The 17,366-nt window shown below is 42.0% G+C and overlaps 1 protein-coding gene across 6 annotated transcripts in view; it reads left to right on the forward strand.

Moving 5' to 3' along the window:
- LOC132972902 (transcription factor SOX-6-like) overlaps window positions 1–17,366 on the forward strand; it is a 124,316-nt gene that overhangs the window by 41,400 nt on the left and 65,550 nt on the right. For 5 of the 6 annotated variants that reach the window (XM_061036044.1, XM_061036043.1, XM_061036045.1 and 2 more), the window contains exons 3-4: window positions 4,363–4,585; window positions 7,346–7,547. In XM_061036044.1, coding sequence (XP_060892027.1) covers window positions 4,364–4,585; window positions 7,346–7,547 — 424 coding nt within the window. In that variant the 5' untranslated portion in view covers window position 4,363. The remainder of the gene's footprint in view (window positions 1–4,362; window positions 4,586–7,345; window positions 7,548–17,366) is intronic. The other variant, XM_061036046.1, reaches the window with a different exon arrangement.

Consider the following 17,366-nt stretch of genomic DNA (forward strand, 5'->3'; position numbering starts at 1 on the left):
CTGATGTTTGGCTTTTCATTTCTGACTTTGTTTTATAAAAGTAGAAAAATTAAAAGTCATTAAGTTCCCCAATCATCGACATGGCGGGAAAAATCTTTCTTTAATTTGCAACACCTCTAAAATTAGTGAACTGTATTCCCATAACAACACACCTTATGTAGATCACAACAACACATGAACAACTGAGTTCATTATATGGACAGGTTTAAGCATAAATAGGTTCTTGCTCATTTGAAACTGTATAGAGGAAGTTGAGATAGCATCTTGGTTTCTAAAAGTGAAACACGATGCAAAAATGTCTTTCACCTGCATTCTTTTCTTTGGCCAGCAGGGGTCAACTTCACTAGTCGTTTAAAAAAGGTATGAGGGCCTGATTTACGAAAGGATTGCACAGCTTTTCCACCAACCTGTGCAACTGAGACGAAATGACACTGTCTAGTTCAGAGAGCGAATGTAAAAGGGTAAAATCCTCCCCAAACTGAGCAGCAGATAAAATTGCATCTCTATGTGTCAGTGCGGTTTGTGTGTATTTAGTCCCATTAAGCATTCTTTTGGGGCAAAATTACCCCTTTCTATGCATCTAAATGAGCCTCATAGCTAAAAAATTACTAATTTACAGTTGAAGGCACAAATAGCATAGTTAACATATTACTTTCTGCTGAGCGTTGGTGGTAACTGCGTCACAGTATTTTAAGGGATTTGTCGCACAAACTTTCCAGTGATCAGGACATCAACTCCACCTCTGGATGATATAAAAATAAATTAACTGTGAATAATGTCTGAAACTATTAAAAACATTTTTTAGCTTATCATCGGTACATGGACAAAATTGAGCTCACTCAACTTCAGAGCGCAGCTTCACACAGTCGAGTTAAACTCCACAATCTGACGCAATGCAAGAGCAAACTGCTCTTGAATGTCATTAGCACAACATGCTTTGTGAATTGAACCTTTAGACGGAGCAGATAGCAGGGGCTATTTATGCTCAATTCATGGAGCTGATAGCAGCCTCATTCCATTCTTCATGAGCTCCCTCCTGATTGTCTAGAAGTCTATGAGAAGAAAACTCACTTTGAACTTGATTCAACACCTTTGAGAACATTTCCTTAATACGTTTAACGTCTCAATCGTTAGTTCCAGATATTCTCCAATAATTGTATTGAAAACATTGACAATAAGCTGGTTATGTTATTGGATGTATATATCTGTGATATAAGAGTTGCTGCCACAGTGACCTGTCCAAAGAGAGATGAAGCATTGCAAATCAGAACCATTATCCAAACATGGACACCTCCAGATCTAAAAGAAACTCCAAGCTTGAAAGCTCGAGTGACCACTTCTCACAACTAACGATTGAAAACAAATCCTCAACGCTCATCCCAAACCATTTCAACCAATTACAAAAGGCCTTGTGGCATCCTTACCAACAAACCTCCCCTCCCCGTACTGTTGCATGATGCCACCATATCAGTGGCAGCGAGTTATGAGGCTGGGAATTCCTGGCCATATGAGACACCAGTTCCAAGAAACTACGTCTGAAGCTCCCCCATAAACACAGCACCAGCAATATTGTCAGCTAAATATAGCCTCTCATCTGCCCCCTCCCTCATCATCCCTCCCTCATCGCTCTAGTGTGGATTGCAGGAGTTAATTACAGATTAGTTATTTGCTGTTTGTTAGTTGTCTGGGGTCTTTTTATCTCTTTTACTCATATTGTTGGTAAAAGAATAAAGGTCTGGGGAAATTTAAACCTTCAGCTGTCAGGCCTTCCTATCAGACAAATCATGCTACACTTAGCATGTTTAAATTACTGCAATCAAACTTAGACTCTTCTTTGATATAAGCTCCAACTATTCTCTGTAATCGTTTCCATGAGAGGAAGATTTCTTGGTGTTGTAGTCTTGGTTTGCCAAAGATGTCACTGAAAGGAGCTCAGATAAAAAATAAAGTTGTTAAAAATTGCTAAAATTGGGGCAGGGATGGCCTAGTGGTTAGTTGATGCGCCCCATGCACAGAGGATACAGTCCTGAAAGCGGGCAGTCCGGTTTTTGAAAAAATCTTTAAAAAAGGCTTAAATTAACAGTTAAATTGTCAAAGGATGGTCAAATGGATTCAAAAGTCGGCTAAAAATGCTAAAGTGAACAGTTGTGTTGTTGTAAGATGTGAAAATAAACAGAAAAGTGTCAAAAAAAAGTTTCTAAAAGACATGAAAATGAACAGTTTAAATATGTTAAAATTATTTTTAAAGCTGCTAAAATATTAAAAAAATTAATGGTACAGAGTTTAAACGATGATTAAATTAACAGGGAAGTTGCTTGCAGAGGTCACAAGCACAGTCATCCAGTGTCCCTGTAAAGATCACAAGAAAGGGAAGCAGAGTCAAAGGAGCATGAATGACAGAAAAGGGTGAATCATACAAGCATTGCAAAGTGATTCAGTTACAATGGTTATGAATGTATTAATATCCTCAGGTCAGAGTGGAGTGCGTGTCAGTTTTCATGCCATGACACTAGCCAGCCCTCCTCTGATTTAACCTGCATAACAGAGCGACTGGAAGCTGCATTCTGACACTGATAGTAAAAGACGGTATGCACAGAACATCATGACCCTCAGAGTCGCTTTACAGCATTCAGACCTACATGGAAATGAGCTCTTTCACATGCAATATTACAACTCCCATATCCTGAGCCTGCAAATGTAAAAAATGTTCCTCCAATAGCTATAGTCCTCAAAGCATTTATACTCTTTTCTTCTGCTTTTTTCATCTTTTCCGCACTTAATCTCAAAGAGACACTCTGTGATCTTACTCTTAATCAACTCCCTCTGTAAATTACATATTCTGACCTTTTTCTTCCTCCCCACATATGGACTCTGTGGCCTCGCTCTTCCTCTGCAGACATTCGACTGAGGGTCAGATTTATGTTTAAGGGCACCCACGAGGCTGCATATTTCAAAGATGGACAGCCAGCTGTGATTTACCGAGCGCTAAAACAGAAGTAGCAATCTGTTTAACTTCACAAAAGTGTGCGTATGCATGCGTGTGAACATGTGTGACTGGGGTGTGAATGTGTGGGGCTGTTTTTAAGGAACCTTGGAGTTTGCATTGTTAGTTATCACCATAGAAATGTTGTGCATGTGTGAGCGTTTGCTTCTGTGTAATTGTTTAAATGTGTGTTACAGACACCAATTAGCCGTATAAAGACAGAGAGAAGAAGAAAATCCTTTAAAGTGCGTCTGTGTTTTGATGTAAAACGATAATTTAGGGCAGAGATTAGGCAATAGGAGGGGAAGGGTTAAGGAAACAAACGCTGTCAATGAAAGTCCGCGTTGTGATAGTGCAACAAAGGGAAGTAATTACAGTAAATGATGAATTAGCCTAATGACTCCCGCAGCCCGGGCTTACATTAGAAAGAAAAAAAAAGAGATTCTTCCACTGAACCTCAGCAGCACAGCTTCTGCTTTTTTTTAACAGCTGGGAGGTGATGAGAGACCTTGATGCTGCTTAATAGATTAATAGATTTTCCCAGAGGCTGTATGTGCTTAATGATCGTGTGTGTGTGTGTGTGTGTGTGTGTGTGTGTGTGTGTGTGTGTGTGTGTGTGTGTGTGTGTGTGTGTGTGTGTGTGTGTGTGTGTGTGTGTGTGTGTGTGTGTGTGTGTGTGTGTGTGATAAATACCAGGACTGTGATATGTATTGTGAACTGCTGGTGGGTCAGTGAGCTGTATCTTCAGCATTCATGTGTGTTCATTTTAAATAAGGCTTGTGGTTCTGATTGAACTATTCAGGTTCTGAAACCAGAGGCGGCTTCTTTTGTGGTTTAAGTGCACAGTCAGTGATGGACAAGGTTTTTTAAATCCCTTAACACACCCAAAGTAGAGCAACAGGCTGTTATAGTGAGTGGCAGAAATACCTATATTTATTATATTTTTATACTTTAGAATTGAAAACATTTAAAGCTATAAAAAATGATAGAATAGCTCACCTGTTTATTATCTAAAAAAAGTGGCATCAACTCACTTTTTAAAACACATGCAACTTATTTGAAAATTCCCGGAAGGGTTGCATTTTAATAAACTCAGTTCCCAAAGGGGTAACAAAGTGTTGTTCAAAGAAAAAGTGATGCAACAGAGTGATAAACATGATTTATGACAAGTTGTGGGCATCATATTCCAAACGGGAAAAACAACAACGTTTCTCTGTTTCTCCGTTTCTCCGTTTCTCCTCTCCTCTCCTCTCCTTTCTTCTCCTCTCCTCTCCTCTCCTCCTTTTATTGAGATCATTTTCTCCTCCCCTGTCCTCACATTTCCCGACTGCCAAACTGTGGCCAAAAGCTAAAAGTCCCCGCCCTCTCTTCCTACACAGAATGATGTCTTCCATGCGAGCTACGCCTCCCTTCCACCCACGGTCTGAGGAAGAGGAAGTGATGGGTCAGGATATTGGGGCCTGGGCCAGCGACAAGCGAGATGGGCTGAAGGAGACCCCATCTCCCTCTGCACATGACCAACCCCACCTGGACGAGCTGCAGCCGGTCAGAGAGAAGCTGACAGATGCTGAGTGGGAGAATGTGGTGCCTGCTGCTGCGATGGTGAGACGTGAATTACGCTCTGACCATATCTTATCTTAAGATATGTAGCTATAAGTCAAATCTATGAAACAAATGTGTGTACACAGTGTACACACTCAGGGCACAGCACTCATAAAACACTCATGAAATACATGCTGGAGTACACAGGGTGTGCAAATTGTCATGCATAATGATGGTTGTGCACAATTGAATGTACACACACACACACACACACACTCCTCTGGTGCGTATGCTGCGGGCAGTGCTGTAGGCAGCCCAGTGAGAGTCCTCCTCTAGAGACATGTCGCCCCTGGTTCTTCTCATCTCTGCAGCCTGTTTTCATGTGCGTGTGTGTGTGTGTGTGTGTGTGTGTGTGTGTGTGTGTGTGTGTGTGTGTGTGTGTTGAGGTGTTAGTTACTTGGCTTCAGGTTCTGTTGGTCCCTAATGGAAGAGGCGTGTTTGACTTTGCCCTCTGAGGAAAGGGAAAAGTTCTGAGAGTGAAGTTTCCTCAGGTATCAGTGTTGTGGCCAAACACATTTGACATTTCCCATCAAAAGTCCTATTCATTCATCTTTATAATCCTAAATATAACTTTTTCCTTCCTTCTTGAATTTTTATATTCAGGATTGTGTGATTATACAGTTGTCTTATTGTTTTTATTTGGTTTCATACACTGAGTTAAGTTAATCACTCTGAGTCCACAACAAGAACTTTGAAGCTAATGAACATTTTAATAACAACATTTGAACATTATGTTTCACTTAGTGCCAGTGAAACAAAGAAAGATGAAGCCAGTGCACATGTGCAAAACACCTGCAGTTCCTCGAGTGTCCACACGAGGCTGACTGCAGAAGTCACATACACACCCGTTCAAAAATGCCTGTTTTATTCAGCAGAAATGAATGCCTGATCGACGGGGGGCTCGATGTAGCTGTTTGTCAGGAGGCCTTAGCTCCAGCTCTTTGCCTGTTGATAGGCTGACCTAATAGTTTGACACAGGATTTCCAATATGGCAACCACCATCGACGGGCTACAAGAGTCTCCTTCAGTAACCAATGGGTGACGTCACTGAGACTTAGTTCATGTTTATTTACAGTCGATGCCTGACCGTAACCACCACATAGGAGACTCATATTTTCTGAATGGATAAAGACAGAATGCTGAGCTACTTTTTTAACCACTTATTGAAAAAGTATTAATAGTTAGCTGCAGACGGTTGGCCACAGGATGATGAAGATACCACAAAGAATACCACAATAAATGTTACCAAAGATAGACAAGCCAAGGACTGATAAGGTGAAACCACACCCCTCTTCTTTTCATCTTGTCACCAGCTTCAGGGTATTTAGAGACAATCCTAAATGCATAGTTTTGGTAAAAGTCTAGAGTTCATTGTTCAATCGGTTTTCAGATATTCATCTTAATTTGTCTTGCTTTACTTCAGTTCCACTAATGAAGAAATAATTGTTTTTGTACAGAGTAGATTGTTTTAAAAGGACCCACACTTTTGAAAGGCTTAGTTCATTATTTTGTTAAACTTTAAAGTACATTGCCTTCTCATCCAGGGTGACTTCCAAGTGACCTGATCAGTGTGGGTGCCTTACTCAAGGACGACTTGCTCCGTCTCAGGGGCAGTCATGGACTCATATTGGTCTCCTGAATGATGAATATGTGACCTTTTGGTGCATAATACGATCTCACCATCAGGCCTTCCTGCCTCCAAACTGCTTGTTTAACTCCTGAGCGGCATTATATGAAGCCGGAAAAAAAACACCTCAACCATCCACAAGTGACACACTATCTCCTAATCCTCATTACGGAGGCATCTTCCGCTTAGAGACAAAGTGCACAACAGGGCCTCCTGGAGCCATTTCAAGGGCGTCTTAAGATCCCGCTGTTAGCCAAAGCCCCTTGTCTTTGAAACATAAGCCTTCTAAAGTTCTCAGAGATCCCTCACTCTGTAAGGGGAGGAGAAAGCGTCCAGAAATAGCCGCGGTGTTAGAACACCTGTGCTGGAGTGTCTGTTGTGTGGGGACAATGTGGTCGTCTTGAAGGGCTTATCTTCTCAGTAAAGATAGATCCTTGTGCCTCTCGCTTGACTCATAACCCTGCAGAGCAAACAGCATGAGGGACAGAGACACTCTGGACATGCAGCACTACATGAAAAAAGATTTCTATCATGAGTCATAAACAAGTCAGAAGTCTCTAGCTATGTGAACTGATCTGAAATGTGTCGTATTAAAGAGAGGAAAAAAACATGTGTGTGCTAAGTAACTTCACATTTTCTGGCCGGGACATCTGTTATCCACTTTGCATTCCTTATTAATCCAGTTAACCCTCCTACTAAATCAGCACTTAACAAAGTTACTCTAAACGTGGAGCCGGTGGTACGCTGGTGATAACAGAAGGTTTTTTGGTTGATTGGTTCGTAATGGTGTGTGTTTAAACTTTTTAAAACTTTTTAAAATATTTGTTTTTGGGCCATTTTGATGCTTTAGGCTGAAGTTGAACTTATAGCAGACAGCAAACAGAAACCAACTATAACTCAAAGCAGCTGTGTTTCAGGTTATAAACATGTTTGATTCTGCTGTAAAGTCGAGCTTCTTAATATAGGGCTTAATGGAGATTGACTCTTTTTCAGCATTCACCTCAAGTGGCCACTCGGGGGACTGCAGCTTCTGGCACTTCTGGGTTGTTACAAAGGCTACACACCGGCTACCAATCAAACCAGCAGCTGATATTCTCAACACTTTCTCACCTTCATTTTCTGCCTCTTTTCAGGACACTGACAGCAGTAAAGGCTGCTCTGTCTACTCCTACCGGACTAACTCTACCTCTCCACCAAAGCCAGAGGAGTGTTCCAGGGAGCAAATGATCGGCCTCACTTTCGGGACGCCGGAGCGCCGCAAAGGAAGCCTGGCAGATGTTGTGGACACACTGAAACAGAAGAAACTGGTGGAGCTGACCAAGACAGAACAAGACGGTAGGCGAACGTCCTGAAACCTAATGTGTGTCTTGTGTCTCTGAATCCGTGATTTTACAAGCTCCAAGACAAACACTCTTTGTTGTTTTGAATCCCAGTTTATATTTCTAGAGGAGCTTTATCTTAGATGGCTGTGAAAGACTCCTTTTAATAAACTTCTATTGGTTTAAAAAAATGTAACACACTCTTTAAAATCATTTTGAAGCAGGCATATGACCAACAGAGGACACAGTAACTTATTGTGAAGTGGAAACAAAATAGAGTGACCGATGGCCGTATCTGATTCAGAAAGAAGGATTGTTCAGTAGTTTCTCGGAGAGCTCTTTGTCCTCGCACACAGCTAAAATGACTGCTGCAGCTGTTTGAAAATGTTCCGAGTGCAGCTGAAATCCATTATTGAACTGATGTTGGACCTTCAACAATGACAGAGCAGAGACACAAGAACACAGCTCGTCCTGTCATCACATGCTGTCGTGTGTTACAAGAAATCTAGGATGAATCAATCCTAAACTTACCGACATTGTTTATTAAAGAGATGCATTCACACACTGAGGCCGCAGTTAACATTGACTCAGATTAAATGACACTAAAATAACACCTCTGGTTTGCATAGATACAGTAGTGTAACAATTGACTGTAGGAAATATGTTTCTAAATCTTAGCCTGCCTAGGCTCCAAAGTACGACGATCTTTATCCCATGTCATTGTCCTTACGTGCAGGGATTCTCCTCATGTATGTTATGAAAGAATGCACAACTATGCAACTTCAACACTCCTCACCTTACATAAACTGACTTCATTGGTACATGAAAACAATAAGATAAAATACGGCATCACAAATGATGTGAAGGGAAAACTACTTTCTCATATTTTAAAGCACTCGGCCACTGACCGAGCTGACAGGTGTGAGGATCTTTGAGGGAGAACTGACCGACGTGAAAACGATATAATGTACCTCTAATAAAAAAAAAAAAAGATCAATATTTCACCTCCACAATAACTCATAAAACCATTCATGTGGGACACAGTTGATTCTTTCACAGTAACAGGCGGCGTCTTCAAACTGTTCCAGATCGTAGTTTATTCCTTCACATTTGATGGACAGGATGCTGCTGCTGTCGCTCCTCTCCCCCCTCACTTTCACTTAAAGACAGAGCTGCCTTACATGTAGTTTGTTTTGCCCTTTCTGAACACATCCTCTCCAGAGGATCTTTGAACGTCTAAAATTACAACCGACGGATCCCTCGCTCGTTAGATCACAATATCAATCAGTGAAAACACAGGTTTCCCTTTCTCCTCCGACTCCTCTGATCTGCACCACTAACACAGGAAGGTCTCCCAGCATGCCTCGGCCTGCCCCTTCACAGCCCACAGCGAGCCAGATCTAAAAGCATCTAACACCCCTCTTTACTGTTCTGTGCACATAGTAATCATGATGATATCAGAGGAGCGCTTGATCTCTCTCATTTACTTTGTTATTGATACAGTCAAGTGTGAAGTGGGCCAGAATGGGACAGCCAGAGGCCAAAGACAGCACACAGTGTCTCTAGTTGAAAGATAGGAAGCTTTGCCTCTTATCTACTGTAAGGAAACTGATTGAAAGGAAAGACCTGCGTGTGTGTGTGTGTGTGTGTGTGAGAAGTGACATCCTCCTGTCAAATCAAAGGGGGCGTGAGTGGAAAGAAATGCTCGGGGACAACTTTAAGTGTGTCTTCTTTTTCATTTTTTTTTCCATCTCACGTGTTTGTTTCGCCTTTCCGTCCAAGCTCGAATTTCAAATCCATTTTTTTCCAGTCTTTTCTGCAGTTTCTCACTGTGCTGCTTTAAATCATCATCCCTGATTTACTTTTCTCCGAGTCCCTTTGGAGTTTATAAAACTGTATTTTTCAGCGATCGTACTGTAACACATATTTTTTGCTTCACTTTGTCCTCAATTTTAATGAACAAATATTTATTTTGTGATCATGTGACTCCTTCGAGAGAGAAAGTGGGGTTTTAAATGGCCGACTGTTGCAGTCCTGTATTTTGCTTGTTGCTCTATTAAAAAATGTTATAATATATAAAGCACTCATCAAAATTTGAAGTTCTTTTGATGATAAATATTACAGAAGGAGACTTTTTAAAAAACGTTCTGTGCAGCAAGAACTGAGGAGTAATGATACGATTGAGAGAGAGTCAATTTGAGGTGTATTTGTTTTCTTCTTCTCTTCCTTCTTTTTGTCTTTTTCTTCTTCATATTTAAAAATAAACAAATCAATACATGTAATTGAATTAAAGATACAATATGTAGACTTTTTACACTCAAGTATCTAAATTAATAAAAAATGGACTAAACCTATGTTATATATATTTTGTTTTTGTTAAGTACTTACATTACCTCATATATTTCCAACAGTTATCAAAGCATGAGAAATCCTTCATGTTTTAGCTGTAAAGCCCCGTGTCTTTTGTGGCAGGCCATGACAGACACGACATGTTTAATCGTTGGCAAGGAAACACCAGATGTTACGTCAAAGACCGCTACATAAGGAAGCGGGAGCTGCTACTGAAAGCTGCTGTACTGAGCTGCTGTGATAAAAACTTCATGTAAATTATACTCGGATACATCACCTCGTCGGTAAACATATTCTCTTCAAGTTCGTTTTCATCGGGTGTGGGGGGTTGAAGTAGCAGAGAGAATCACTCCCCGCTAGCCTCACCGCCATCTTTTATTATTTCTTTGAGAGGTGACGGCGGAACTGACATACTGCACGTTTGAAGAGGCAGTAAAGACAGTAAAAATATATATTAAAGTAGAAGAAGAAACACACTTTTCAACAGAGTCCGTCCTGCTTAGTGTCTACAAAGAGGAGTCAAACAGGTCAGCGGTGGATTGAACTCAGATATATCAGTCGTACTGCAGTTCTTCTGTAAAAATACGTCACACAGTAATGCCTATTGAATGATATCTTGCACATTTTCCCCTTCTCGTAAACGAGAAAAGAAAAAAAAAGAAACAGCTTACCATTGAGCTGAGTTCTTCTTTTGCTAATTTGCGGAGCTGCTTTTTCCCCAAGGATTGGTGGCATTGATCACGCTGCAAACACGCAGCTGAGACAAAGAGAGGACCAACATAAGCAGGCACGATGAATCCTACACTGTTAGCATGAATAATAACTCTTTCTCTGGGCCTTGTAAACGCTCATGTGAATCGCTGCGGTCCTTGAAGATTCATTGTAAAACTGTCTTTCATGCAGTGCTGTGCTCACGCAGTTCATTTAGAGCCTGATGTAACCTGTGTATGGAGATCGACAAGTGCCTCTGCTGTTTCTTTTCCATCCCTAATGAGTTGAGTTAAAATGAGACGAGGTGATCAATAAACGGCTGAATGCTTCGTTAAGTGAGGTCTCCTTCAGTAACGAACACTCACATTCAAACCGTCGAATGATTCATCTCTACACACTTTTTTGTTTTGGTCTCATTTGTTAATTTATTGGAATAAAGCTTAATTTCATAAAAACGTTGTGTCCTTCACTGTTACATGATGGGGTTTCTGTTTCTGTTTCTCTCTTTTTGTTCTGTCCTTTCACTTCGGGAACCTTTTAAAATCAGTTTTGGCACATTGTTGGAATCCCTCTTCAAAACACAACCTTGCCAGCGTGATGATCTCAAGCTTACTGGTAATGGCAAGCATCCCAAATTTTAAAGCTGTCAGACTTTTTAGGTTTTGCTTAAGGAACGCAATGCGGGACAGGAGTGCAAGGACATCCCGGTAAACGGGCTCATCTTCTGATTCTTTTGTAACGAGACGTCATTTTGTATTTCAAATGCAGCGCTGCAGAGAGCTCCGCAGGTTTCTTCTCCAGGTCGCAGCAAGTCGTTTTTATCCCCTCACTCCTCTCTTGTGTTCATTTAGTCTGACACACGGTTTTGTTCGCATTCCTCTTACAGTATATGATTAGATTTAATCATCGGCACTCAAATGGCGAGCACATTAAAGCCTGAGAATTGTGGTCCCTGCCTCGTCCTCCGCCTCCCGCTGAAAAGAGTTCAGTCATCTGAGCTATGCCAGGTTACATCTCCCGTATGATCAAATGGTACAGACCCTATTAGCCGCTGAGCGCTCACTTAGCCTAACATAGCTGACCCCTCTGTGTACTGTAGTCCTTAGCTAAAGTGTTGTTGATGACGCTGTTAGCCTTTGTGCGGCGCTTACCCCCTGTCGGCACGCTGTTAGCTGTCGGCCGCTCACAGGAGCCCTAAGTGCCTGTGACTGTTCTAATGAATAGAAATGGCCTTGCTTTGCAATGTGGGGCATTTCTTTTTTTTTTTTTTACCACCCCCCCTTACTGCCGCCTCAGCTTTTAAAGCTCGCTGTTTTACCACACAGCTGGTCGCTGCAAACACGTCCTTCCTGCCCGGACTTTTACAGCACGCGAGCGGACAGGGTGAAGGCCGCACCATTTTCGTGACATTTTTATTTTTGCATTATATGTTGAGTTTATTGTGCGAAGGTTCAAACACAAAGGCCCGCTGCATACAAAAGGCTTCCTCTATACTGTTAAAGCACTTAGCAATTATTAAGCTGGTCGGTTGGTTACTTAAAGAAATATTCAAGGCCAGGATGAGGGGAACATCAGGAGGAAAAATGAACCGCATTTCTCCATTCTGTGTCATTTAAGAGCTTAAAAAAGAGACAGCGAGGTGGGGAAAGAAAAGGCTGCAATAAACAGAGAAATGACCCAAACAGTGACCTGTCTCTTAACATTGATAGATGTCTCATTAGCAGACATGAATCTGACTTCACCTTGTCTCCCTGAGCCCTCGGCACAAAAGCAGTCAGGAGTGGACACATTTATCTGAAACCAAAGCATCCTGGACTGCTGCCTGACGGACATTAAACCCAGTGAGGGAGTGCAATCAAGCTGCCTCCGTTTTGATGACTGAATTATCATTATCTGTATTGTTGTGGCTCTCGGAGGACGAGCCGCTGTTACCGGGGGCCTGGCGTGGGCTCTGTGCCCTCTTGCCAACTTAGTCAGCCATCTAATGTGCCTAGAGCAGCTCTGGCGCCTGGCAAACACTTAACATCCCTCTAATCCCCGCTTACACCGGAGCCCGTTTGAATTACTGTACAATTCACGTGTTTCACTTGCAAATGAGAGAGCTAGATTGCAGCCACACAGTGCCGCTGCAGAGAGGTTATAAAACGGACACCTGTGTGACTCTTTTATTTGATATCACTCAAACCACACTACAAATAGGTCTTTGGAGATCCTCTTCTCATTGAAAAAATACAAAAACCACACATGTTGCTGGAAAGATTCCCACCTCACATTTGAGAGGCATTTAAAAAGGAGCAGGGTAACAAACGTATATTTAGACTAAACAGAGACAGATAACATTGCATGCTTAAAACTATTCAATGCATTTTATGATCAGTTTACATCTAAGTTCTTTTTCTACTGTTTAAGCCTCTTATGATAAAATACATCCAAGCAAAAGCTGTGAGAAAAGGTGATAAGATCTCATCATTGTCATGTTGTGGGAAAAAAAGTTTTTATGGTCTTTTTAATTTGCTAATCCTCACCTTGATCTCATGTCAACATGATCAGGCTTCTCAGGATCTTAGTAACTGTGGTTTCAGTCTCAGAAACACGACGAACATCTACCAAGTATTGTGAGGTGCTCTTTTGTAAAATCCTCATTTACTCAAACAGCTGTTCTGGGTTCACTGTGTGCTTCCTCTGACCTGCAGAATTTAAATCGCATCCAGACCAGATTGGCATCATTTTAAACTCAAACTGAAACACTTTTTAAGAGGGCTCAGTCATTTTTTCATATATGATCTGGTGCTTCATGGTTTGTGGTGTGTTGTCAGGTGTTTTATGTATTTTAAGTCCGTCTAGAGACAGGCTTTGCAAACAAGTGCAGGCTATGATTTCTGTAAAGACTGGCATCGGTCTACATGCTACAGTACATGCCTATATGTCTCTAGTCAAATAAGCATGGATTAAATAAACAAATATGCTCGGGTTTACTGGATGAAACAAGGCTTCATAGATTCAACGGGATGTTTCTTGCTCATGTTTTTTCATGATCTCCCAGCATGCAATGTGTTGACAGGCTGTCAGACCATATTTGACAGCTGCACTTTCCTCTGAGGTGGCATTCAACTGAGAGATGTTTTCTGGATTTTAATGTAAGACAGTTGATTCAATCTACGGCAATAAGTTGATAAGATATAATATGACATGATACAATACCATACAATATGGCATGATATGACACGATACACCACAACAAGACATGATATGATATGATAAATTGTTCAATATTATTTTAAACATCAATGAGTACTTTATATACATTTTCTTGTCAGTTTTTTCCTAATAAGACATTTTACACAAATCTTTGTACAATTACAAAGACAAATCACCTCCTTAAAAAATGGAATGTCTTTATTTTGTTCAGTGGAAAGTTTTTTATACTGTAAGCAAAAAGAAACGGACAACGGGACTCACAATTTTTTGAAGCCAAAAGCAGATTTCTTCTTCTTCTTCAAGGCTTAACAAGTGATTCCCCAAAACTCCATCCAATGATACTGTTTAAGATTTGTGAACACCAGCGACTGCCCCTCCCATCATATGGAAACGGGCAACATCACAGCTTCCAATCTGGCATCAGTGGCCACATGGTGTGACGGTGCATCTCTGGGATCCATCAAACCCAGCTCTCTTTTCACAAGTCATCATGGCTGTCTCCAATTGATTAATTTTTGCGGAAACTTGAACTCATAATTAGGTGCAAAACACTGAGCTCTTTTCCCTTTTTGTCTGCCCCGTGTCCTGTTTCATCTGGAAAACATGTCGGATGATAAAGAAAGGCATCAGAATGGGCCAAGTAAACATGTTTTCTCAATTAGTTTCATATAATGAAAGATGGGTTTCTAGAGGGGGGGAAAAAAACGATTCCAGTCAAAATTATGAAGCCCTCTTTATCACCAGCAGATCCTACATCCAGTCTAATCTTACTGGGCCAACACAGTCCTGAAAAAGCATTTATTTTCACATTCTAACAGCTGATCTGGTTTTGAATTTGTTTAATGGAAAACTGTTTTTTTAAAGCAAGTTTTACAGGCTTTAAAATATGAAGGCCTCCTTCTAGTCTTAAATGTATTTAATAAACACAGTTTACAGTAAATTACATGCCATATAAAGTCAATATACAGTAAGCATAAAAAGAATATTGCACTTAATTGACTGCATCCTGCACACCGACAGTGTCTTGTGACCTCCTGCACATGCAGCATTTTTATGAGCCATGTTCTTGTAACCGTGTGTTTAAGCTAGTGCTGTCCAGTGCTGGAGGAGTCTGCACTGTGTCTTGAGTTGAGGCCAAGTCCAGATCTGGGCACCTAATCACCCATATAATGTCTTATCCAGCTGGAGGAGGAGGTCAGAGCGAGGCCAAGCCCTCCTCTAAACCCTGCTCCTCTTTGACAATAGAGACATTCTGCCAGGCCTCACTTTGTTCTCTCACACCGCTGAAAGTCTCTTTCAGTGTCTCTGCTGGCCCAATCAAACTGTGTGGAGCGCATGTCCTCATCTGGAAGGGGTCTAATGAGTGGGAGGGGGTACGAGTGATGTGTAACAGTGTGCATCCTACTCTAGTGTGAATTTTAGGCCCGAGCCCTGTGCTGCAAGACTTCATCTATGCTCCACCTAAAAATAAAAAACATGCACTGAGAGATTTATTTTATACCAGGGAGCTAATGACACAGTTAGCATATTAGCTGTTAGCAGCTGAAGCCTCTCAGTAAAGCAGTTTGAAGGTTAAATCATCTCTTGGCTAAAGCTGAAAATGAAGCTTTAGTGCAGGAGTGAACTTTGAGCTCTGTGTGCCTGACCTGTTTGTGATTGTGAGTGTGTGTGTGTGTGTGAGAGAGAGGGCTTATGTATTCATACACCCAGGTGGAAGTAGTTGTGATGACAGCTTAACAGGCGAGTTGGGTCGGGCCCGAGAGTTAAGCTCATTGGCTAATTAACAAGCTCTTGGCTCTGGCACTATGTTTGCCTTCCTCTATGGGATTGGCAGCTTGAGCTGTGATTGTGTGCAGGTGGAGGCTTTGTTTGTGTGTGTGTGTGTGTGTGTGTGTGTGTGGATTAGTATTTGGGACACTGCTGCATAAAACACGGTTCTAACCTACTGTATTTGGGGCAACAGGTCAGCACCGTGTGTTTGTAGAAAATCTGTTTTTGATCCAAACAAACTTCATACTTAAATGTTGATCTTTTAATCTGCTTTTTCATATCCGAGTGTTTTGTGGTCAGCTCGGCTCTGCCAACAGGCCGACTCCCTCCGGACTTTTTGTGGTTGGTTTCAATCTCTTCCTGTGTAATTGATAGGGATCTCTTTACTAATGATCGGCCGCAGCCAGTGGGTCTTGTCTACAGATAGAGTTTGCCTGGTAGCCCTTCTCCTCTCCCGCTCCGTTTGGCTGCGGGCCAGCCAGCATATGGTGCGAGCGCATACACCAGCGGTGTGGTTTGCCGGAACAGTCTTGAATGTCGTCCAAAAAAATCTGATTAAATAGTGATTTTTATCAAGCCCTCTTGCTTTTACTAGGGTTTCAGTGAGATGCCAAATTGTTCACCTGATAATTTAACATCTGGGAGAAAACCGACCTGATTCAACTGTAATTAAAAGAGAAAAAAATCAGCCGAGGCGGGGAGCCGAGGAGTGTTTGACACGGCTCATCAAAGATGTGATCTTTAATCTGCTCCGATGACAACTGTCACACACACACGCACGCACACACGCACACGCACACACACAGACACACACATACATACACACACACACACACACACACACACACAGACACACACATACATACATACACACGCACACGCACACATACACACACACACACACACACACAGACACACACACACACACACACACACACACACACACACACACAGACACACACATACATACATACACACGCACACGCACACATACACACAGACACACACACACACACACACACACACACACACACACACACACACACACACACACACACACACACACACACACACACAATTTCATCCTAAATCAGTTATGTAGTTTCACTTGTTTGCGGTCTAAGTGGTTAAAAAAGATGTTGTAAAATTTGGGTCAGGATTTCTCATTAAAGGGGGTTTGGTGCGGTCCTGAGGCTAGACCACTTGAGAACCCCTGTACTGGACCGTGTACATACCTCCTCTATAAGCACAACACAGAAGAGGATAAGTGTCACTGATATTTTTTCTTCCTTCATGTGTGAGTGAGTGTGCGTGTGAGTAAGTGAGTGAGGGATGCTCTGGGGTGGGTGGGAGGATGTTGGATCTGTGGGACAGATGGATTCGGGTTGGGGACTTTACCCACAGAACTCTGTAAAGTTCAGGTCCATACAGTCTGCATGGTGATAGCGCTCAAAAGTTCATCACACTATCTCGGCCCCCAAACTCTGAGGTTCAGACGGCCATGTTGGACCCACTTTGCTTCTTCTTTTCTCCTCTCCAGTCAGATGTTGAGCAGTTTTCTCCTCGGCTCAGAACCTCCCCCCCACCCCCACATCTCTCGTTGTGACCTAAAGCGTAGGGTCCACCCACATTATCCCCCCTGAGGGCCCGACCCAAAACAACGGCCCTATTGTGTCTGAACCACACATTGCGCTGTGTGAACGTACGTGTGTGTACGTGTGTGTGTGTGTGTGTGTGTGTGTGTGTGTGTGTGTGTGTGTGTGTGTGTGTGTGTGTGTGTGTGTGTGTGTGTGTGTGTGTGTGTGTG

The sequence above is a fragment of the Labrus mixtus genome, chromosome 4 (assembly GCF_963584025.1).
Source record: "Labrus mixtus chromosome 4, fLabMix1.1, whole genome shotgun sequence".
Taxonomy (NCBI): Eukaryota; Metazoa; Chordata; class Actinopteri; order Labriformes; family Labridae; genus Labrus; species Labrus mixtus.